Below are 8786 nucleotides of genomic sequence, written 5' to 3'. Positions count from 1 at the left end.
TCTCTGGGTGCCTAGGTAGGAAAGCATGCTGAGGTCAGAGGACCCCAGCCAGATGCCTATCCAGCCTTCTCTTAAAGACCCCCAAGGTAGGGGAGAGCACCACCTCCCTTGGAAGCCCATTCCAAATTTTGGCCACCCTTACCATGAAGAAGTTGTTCCTGATGTCTAGCCTAAATCTGCTCTCTGTCAGTTTGTGACCATTGTTCTTTGTTACCCCAAGAGGTGCCCTAGTGAACAAAGCATCTCTGATCCCTTGCTGCATCCCACTAATGAATTTGTAGGCGGCCACGAGACCATCTCTCAGCCTTCTTTTGCAGAGGCTGAAGAGGTCCAGGTCCCTCAATCTTTCTCTCTTGTTCCGCAGTTTCCCCATTTGTAAAACATTTGAGATAATTGTATGTCATGTGTAAACCATTTTAAGGTCTGATGCATTATATAAAACTTGCTCTTATTATATTATTACTAGTGAATTGCTTGTAAAGAATGATGGGGCGGGGTGGGAGGAAGGGAAGCTTGCACACAGCCGCCACCACCTTCAGCCAGCAGCCCATGCTGCTGCCACTCTGCCTCTGACCGTGCACCCCTCCCCCACTGCTTTGTGTCCAGCCCTGCGCTCCTCCCCCCACCCCATTGTCCAGCCAGATTCCCCACCACTGCCCTGCTCCCCCTGCCCCACGCTGCCACCACTCCATGTCTGGGCATTTGCTACCCCCCTGGCTGTACATCCGGCCCCTCACCCCCCGCCCTGCATCCAACCCCATGCTCCCAACAGTATGGGGAGACAATCAGTCAGAGTTCTCCAAGAGCGTTACTGACAGGCAGATGGGCTAAGCCCTTCAAATATATAAAATTGTTCCTTTCTCCACTCCAGATAGTATATTTTTTAGGATATGATCCCAACTCTGCAGCTTCCCTTATTTTTACAGTTACATGTAATTTTTGACCACTTTCATAATACTTTGAATTGTCCCCCCACCCCTCCACCCATTTGGCACTGTAATAGCAGAAGTGTCTCCTTGCTTCTTTCTGCTCAGGAAAGTGGTAACAAAAATTATCCCCAACTTTGGGAAGAACTGTCCTATTTAAACAAAACATTTTAGCACCCATGTAAAGTCCTGCTTTTAATTGACCTAACACTAAACTGAGAGCTGTAGCAAGCTGAATTCAGTCCACAGTTTATGTTCATGGAACCTGATATTCAGCATAGGCACTGGGAGCCATGATGTAGGAAATTTAATAGCTTAATGTGCAGGGTGCATACCCTTTTTCTGTTATTGGACTAGGAGAAGCCCAGCACAAAGCAAGTACAGAGTGAAGGTGAGACGTGCTGGAGCAGCACCTCCTCTGCTCCAGGTCTGAAAAGCCACATCTTTCCCATGAAAATTCCAAGGTGATCAGGGAGCAACAACAAACTACCCTATCTGCAGCTCAAAGATATAGGCTGCTGGAAGGAGATATAACTTAAATTTTCCTGCAGGCTTGATAAATCTAGTCTGGCATCTAAGTTAAACATTGCTGAACATGATTAGCAAAACTCACATCTTTCTGTTGTCTATGCTATGTGAATCTTAAGTACATTGCCCCCTGGTTAGTCAGATAATGACACTGGGGGGTGGACCAGGATCAAACTGTTTGAATATGCATAATGTCATAGCTCTATTAGATCACAGCATCTTCTGGGTGCGCTGTTCCCATCTGCTTCTTAGCTAGATCTGCCCTAACCAGCTTTACACATATAGCTGACAGCACTGGGCTTCCATTCCACTTTCACTCAACCAGGACAGGCTTTCTACCACCACTGGCTCATGGCCAGTGTTCATTTAATGCAACTCAAAGAGTGAATAATGCCCCCAAACTTTTTTTTTTTTTGGTTTAGGGACACAGTCAACTTGAAACATAGCTCTTTTCAAACAACTTAAGATAAAAGTTATTTTGAGGATCACAGCTGTCACTGAGTCTCCATGACCATTTTTGTGGTTTTTTAAGCAAGTTTTTCCAACCATTCTAAATGTTTTTGCCCATCTGTTGCACTTTGTAAAATTCATGAAAATGAGAAAGTACAGGAAGTGGCTATGGATAAAACATCAGATACACAAAGTAACAGTTTTTCTTTCACTACTTCTGGTGATTATAATCTTAGTTGGCCATTTGAAACAGTAGTAGATAAACATAATGAGGAATATAAACAAGAATTGGACAATGGCTCTCTAATTCATCTATTTGTAATATAGATTGTGAAGGGATATGTGATATAATTGAAACCAATGATACAGTGGAAACTGTTTGTGTTTACTTTGTGGCAAACTTCACCTGAATCCTGTCACTTGCTAGTGCAGAAGATGAGTTTCTGTGGCATCCTCAGATACATAAAAAAAAGAAGCTTTATTGGTTGAAATACAACAGAATGGAATTTTTCAAGGAGATGTTTGCATATGCTTAACCTTACATGCTGGAGGTTGAACTCAGTAGAACATCTCACTGGGTGCATCTACATGTGTGCTTTATTGCAGAGTTGATTAATTAGCTCTGCAGTAAAGCATCTATACATGTGCCAGTATTAGGACACAGTAAATTAATTAACTCCGCCATTGGGACAGTACTATCCTATGGCAGAGTCATTTACTGTGCTGAAATGCATGTGTGGACATTGACCAGGACCACAGCAGTTTGAGCCGGGGAGGACAGGCTCAGGGAGTCAGCTACATGACTCCACAGTTGCAGGACTCTCATCCCCCAGCCAGCCCCTCCACTGCCTGACATTGCCACCAAAGCCTGGGGCTGATCTCCACCCCCACCGCCCCCAAGCCTGCTGCCAGCCTGGGGCTGCTCTGCCCCAGCTCAAACTGCTGTGCTTCTGAGCACATGTGCAGATGTCCATTTCTGACCTTAATGGCACATGTAGATGTACCCACTGTATATAAAATTAAGCACACAGTCTTGATAGGACAGATGTGTAAAAGAGTTATGAACCCATCTCAGTCACTCATAATGAATAACACTGGGAGCATCTACACAAGACATTTATTGCGGATCTGACTAATGAGCATCAGCATCTACTTATGCAGTGCTATTAGGCCAGAGTAAACTAATTAAAGCCACCATTGGATCATACTGCCCAACACAAGTGATATCCTACTATGTATACCTTATTTATTCTGCTGCAACACACTTGTAGACAGTGACCAGGACTAGCTGGGACATGAGGGTGCTACAGCACAGGGCTGCCTGTTGGATAGCCCTTCATTGTAGCACCCTCATTGCTGAGCCAGCCCTACCACAGCACACTGAATCAGGCCAGAGCAGCCCTAGGTTGGCAGGCTAACCCCAAAGGCCCCCTGCCAGCTAGGGCTGTTCCGCCCAAGCTCAAGGTTCTGCAGTCCCAGGTGCATGTGTAAGTGCTGCACCCAGGATCAATATAATCCAGTGCAAACTGTGCTGGAGTTTATTGCACCTTATAATTTCACGTGTAGAGGTACCCACTGAGAGTACAGTGTCCTTTTAGTTATTTTGCAACTCAATTTAATTTACGTTATGCTTCATCAGAATATTATGGTGATGCAAGATTTTGTGTTGAAAGTGGATAATGCTCTTAGAAATACTGTAAGGTGTAAGCTGGGCATTTTGAAACTAGTTGAACACAGCTGAGGCCTTTGGCACTTGATGTGTGGGATGCGATTAACATGTGAAATAAGCCTAATAATTGATTTTGCATAATTAGATATTCAGATTAAAGGCATCTCTCAGAGCTTGTTTTTAGGATGCTTGACCATGACTATATTGTGTTCATTTCAGTAGGCTACCTCCATTACAAGAAATAAGGCGGCAAATCTACAGCCATGTAGTACATAGCACTCTGACAATATCCAACTGATAACAGACATCTAAACTATGTTCATATCTTTCTACAATTTTAATAACCACAATATTTGAATTTGTTTTATTTACACTGCAGTAAGAGGATTTGAAAGGTTAGGTATTTTGTCCTGAAATGCTTCCGTTTCTTTCTTTCCTCCGTATGCCTCAGATTTTATTTCTGGCATAAAATAAAACTTTAACATGATGACACCATTGCACAATGATTTTTAATTTCTTCATCTCATGCATATGGAGACACCTGTAGTCCTGCAAATTATTTTGCAAGCTGGATATAAACCAGAGGTTAATATTGCCACTTTTGAAATATATTTTAAAATCGGATATATTTTTTCTCTATTTTAGGTTCTGATTTTACATGGCTGCCTATAGGAGCAGTTCTTCAACACTATAAGGACAAATCATTATTTGTTCAGACTTTCCCTAAGTTTCAGAACATGACCTAGAAAAAAGTGAGTTTTTGTATTTTATATTTGTTTATGTTCAGTTCTGAAAATGTTGGGAGAGGTATTTTGAAGCAAAGGGTTGGACTGGAACTTTTTGCTCTTTTGGGAAGTTTATGGAATATATTCCTTTGCATAGATTTTCAAAATTTGCAATCTTATTCTTCAAAATCCTGACTTATTATCTAACAGTGGGATCCCCTTTCAGACTTTTTAAAGGAGTTCAAGGCACCTCTCAACACGCTCAAGCTCTCAACAGCTGTCAAACAGTATTGTTTGATATGTGTAATCCTCTATGCAAAATCCTCTCTAAGTGACGACTGCCATGTTGAAATTTTGGTTTCTGTGTGAAAATTTTATTCATTCTCAAATCATACACCTAAGATGTCTATAGTTCTTCACTCATTGTCCTTGCATTATACACATTCATCCTTCTCTCTGCCCTTGCAGTGGTGGGACACCATAGTCCTTTTCCCCCTACTTTGTTTGTGGTAGGTTAGGGTGATTTTGATAATCCTAGGCAATGTGTGTAGTTGTGTGTTGTGTGATGGGATTAATGATGTAGTTTTAGGAATACATTGGACAATCACTTATATGGAATGGCTTGGATAAGGTTCATACTGGCTCAAGCAAGGGATTGGACTAGATGACCTCTGGAGGTCCCTTCCAGCCTTACTTTTCTGTAATCTATAATTAGATTTCTTTTGTTTTACCATAGATGGCAGATAACATTGACTGGATACAGAGCCAAAGGGGACTCTGTAAAGTGGAGCATTATTTACCCGGACATGAAAATGAACAAAACTGGACAGTAAGAAAATGTTTACTTTTCATATTTTATACATTTATTTTCCTTAAAAGAACAGGAAAGAGAAATTGCTAACAAAAGCACAACACAAACTATGAAAAGTGAATTGTCTCTGTGTGTTTATATTCAGTTCACCAGAGAATTTGTTTGTAAACAGGGTGCTCTGCTGTGCAATTAGTTTTATTTAAAACTAATGTTTGCAATGGTATATCCCAAATTTAGACTCCTTTGAACTGTATATTCTGTATCTTTCATCATGAGTAGATCTAGAGTTTTGAAAAGTGGGGTGCAGATGGTGTGGTGCATCATCATATATAAAACAACACATATTCTTCTCGAGTTAAAAAAAATAGAAGCTTTACTAATACACTAGGTGCCTAGGACTGTATTACCCTATTTAAGATTGAAGTAAAAACAAATATAACTTCATTGGAATGATTTAAAAACCATCTGCAGGGCTGTGAAATAGGAGCTTCAGGAACAGCTAACAGAAAGCAGAATTTCAGAACAAAGGCGAGCTTGAGCAGGGAAATCTCAAGGCCATTAAAAAGAAGACAGTGGGTGCATCTACATGAAACGCTTTACTGCTCAGCAGTGTAATTTACTGCACAGTGAACATGAGTGTCTACACATGTGCAGTAAACTTCATTCCTTGTGAGTAAATTTGCTACCCACAAATGCAAGTAGCAAATTTACTCACGAGTAGTTACTGCACAGTAATGCACATATAGATGTTGACCAAGAGCAAATTTGCTCCCAGTCAGTCCTGCCACTAGGGGGGACAGCCTTAGCTCAGCCCTAGGCCCCTGGGGTTGGGAGCCTGTCCTGCCCCAGGGCTGGACTGGCTCTAGGCCTGCCTCAGCCTTAGGCCCTTAAAAACCTGTAGGCATTTTGAGCCCCGGAACACAAAAGCAGGGAACCTGGGGTGACTGTTGATCTCTGCTCCCCCTGCACAGGCCACAGGCTACCTGTGGCAGCTTGCCAGAACCCCAGTCCAGCTGCAGGCAGCTCCTAGCCACTAGGGCCAGCTCAGCTGCCCACAGCCAACCCCCAGCATCCTGCCCAGACCCTGCAGGTGCTGTGGGGCATGGCTGCACCATGCAGCTGCTAGTACCATGTCTTGTCCCTGAGCTGGGTGCTGCAGAGAGCTGCCCAAGACCAGCAGTACAGGGACAGCCACACGGAGGCCCAGAGACCTGGTGTGGGAGGCCCAATGGCATCATCTCTGATGCCACAACCCACTACCCAGGGCCTCAATTGGCAGAGGAGACTGTCAACCTTGTGGTGCTGTGGGGAAAGGTGGAGGTGCAGCAGCAGTTCATGCAGGGCAGGCATTCCAATGTGTATGTTTAGAAGGGGCTGCCAAGCTGGATGTGGGGGCACTGGCACAACTGGTTGGCGCAGCAGTCACACATAATTGTCAAGGTCTTGTAGGCACAACTCTCAGTTGGGGAGTGCCCACAAGTCCATGCCCTTTATGCAGCAGCTGACTAACATCCTTGTGCCCCAGGACTCAGGCCTTAACTGTGCTGTGTACTCCACCACAGGTGGCCTGTCCAAGCCCCCACTCTGGCCTGGCAGCCACAGTGATGTGTCACTGGGGGGAGGGCTCCTTGAGCGACCTGCAGCCTGTCCCACTGATCTCCCCTCCCCCAGCCACATGCCCTCGCTGCCAGCCAGAACTAACCAGAGCCACCAGGCATGCCAGCTATGCCCACGTAGTAAGCCTGGCACTGAGGGAAGGCCTTCCGTGGCCCAACCCCTGCCCCTGGCCCCCAGCCCCTGGCCTCCGGCCTGGGCCCTCCCCTCCCCTCTGCCCAGCCAGGCCACAATCCCCTGGCCCCCTGGTTCCCTCCCCCACAAGAAGCAGGGAGGCAGGAGACAGTACAAAACTTTATTGAGCAGCCTGTGCCCCCAAAGCTAGATGGGCGTGGGCCTCTCGCATGCTGAGGAATGCATTGATTCTGGTGGCAATGTCCTTCTTGACTGTGGGGGAAATGGATGTGTAGTGCAGCCACAGGTAGCCCTCCACATGGCAGCTGAGGTTGTAGAGGAACTTGGACTTGCCCCCCATACCATCAAAGCTCAGAGTCCCATGCCAGGGGCCCAGGGCACCATGGCAGGTGCATCTGGGGCACCATGGCATCAGCAGAAGCAAGGCATAGTGGGTCAGGCATCCTCAGTCTGCACAAACATCTCCTCATGCAGTGCCTGAGACACATACTGGGAGGCATGCTTGTGGCACAGAGCAGCTGGGCAGGGGGAATCTGGCCCTGGGATGCCTCCCTGGAGAAGGACCCCTGTAGGGAAGGTGGGAGCATGGGCTTGCCTAGGTGTCATGGGCTTGGTGTCATGGGCTTGGTGTCATGGGCTTGGTGGCAGCACAAGAGACAGGCTAGCCCGCAGAAGAGGAAGGGTGGGGATCAGGTTCTGAACCCAAGGCAGAAGGTGCTGCCAAGATTCAGGTTTGTCCTGGCATGGGAATGGGGTGAGACTACCTGCAGGCAGCACTCAACAGCCAGCTGGCCCCTGGGGTGCAAGTGGGAACAGGCGGCTTGGCCAGCGGTCACCTAGGCCTACTCCTGCCTGGCTGATTTACTATGGTTCATTGGCACCCATGCATGCACAACTCCTGATTTGAGCAGGTAGTGCATGGGCCCCTAGTACAGAACATCTTATCTCAGGAATGTTGCAAACTCTCACAATCAGCTTCTTTCTCATGACTCTGCAGACCTTCCACCTGAATGCAGGGAAGAGGCTGCAGTTGACAGCCAGGATGAAGCCTCAGGGTCACTGCCACCCATGGCCAGGGCCCTGCAGATGCACCAGCTCTGCAGGAGGAGGACCCAGGGTTGGAACCTCCTCCTGGCCCATCTGGTGACAGCCATGGAGGATCAGCTTGGGGATGCATGGATGTGGAGGGTGGAGGACATCACCCACCAGGACAGGTGGTGGGTAGAGGACATTGCTCATTAGGACACATGGGAATTCAGGGCACAACTACTGGCCCTGGAGCAGGACCACATGGAGGCCCTGAGGGACCAGATTGCACCTATAGCCAAGGCAGTGGAGGCCACAGAGGAGAGCCATCAGGTGCTAGACACCATCCGGGCTCTGTTGGGTGCCATTGTGCCACTCACTACCCTGCCCCCAATCACAGCCCTGCCTACCCCCCGGCAGCTGGCCCCCACCCAGGAGCAGGGCCCCCTCATAGGTCTACGTAGAGGTCCAGAATCACCTCCACTGAGCTGGAGCCCCTGTCCTGGCCCCTGCCCTGGGTCCGCTACCACCCAGCCCCCCCCGCCTGGGTCCAGGCCCACCACTCATCCTGGCACCATGAGGGCATGGAGCCATAGTTGCCTGCAGCAGGGCCAGGACTGACAGCCCTGGCAGCCAGCTTCTGGAGGGGGAGCCACCTGCACTACAGGATGAGCCATCATCATTTTCCCTGGGTGACCCCCCTGCCCACCAGGCTCACTGCAGCATGTGCACCCATGAGAGAGCAGCCAGAGGCCAGGGTGCTGGCTGCGTGTCCTCAGGCTCTGCCCCCTTAGGTGCCCCCACCCTATGGCCACCCACCCTGGGAGTGCATGCACACAACCACAGCACTTCACTTGTTGTAAATAGCTTGCACTGGGAAAAGGGTGTTTTATTGGTGGTGG

General features: G+C 47.6%; 1 protein-coding gene across 2 annotated transcripts in view; it reads left to right on the top strand.

Annotated features, from left to right (window-relative positions):
• AKAP3 (A-kinase anchoring protein 3) overlaps nucleotides 1–8786 on the top strand; it is a 27988-nt gene that overhangs the window by 7576 nt on the left and 11626 nt on the right. For both annotated transcript variants that reach the window (XM_019544209.1, XM_019544208.1), the window contains exons 2-3: nucleotides 4219–4325; nucleotides 5035–5127. In XM_019544209.1, the coding sequence (XP_019399754.1) occupies nucleotides 5035–5127 (93 nt within the window). In that variant the 5' untranslated portion in view covers nucleotides 4219–4325. The remainder of the gene's footprint in view (nucleotides 1–4218; nucleotides 4326–5034; nucleotides 5128–8786) is intronic.

Source organism: Crocodylus porosus, unplaced genomic scaffold (assembly GCF_001723895.1).
Source record: "Crocodylus porosus isolate Cpor-Errol unplaced genomic scaffold, CroPor_comp1, whole genome shotgun sequence".
Taxonomy (NCBI): Eukaryota; Metazoa; Chordata; order Crocodylia; family Crocodylidae; genus Crocodylus; species Crocodylus porosus.
Note: the sequence above shows the minus strand (reverse complement) of the source record. Positions and strands in the feature narration are given on the sequence as shown.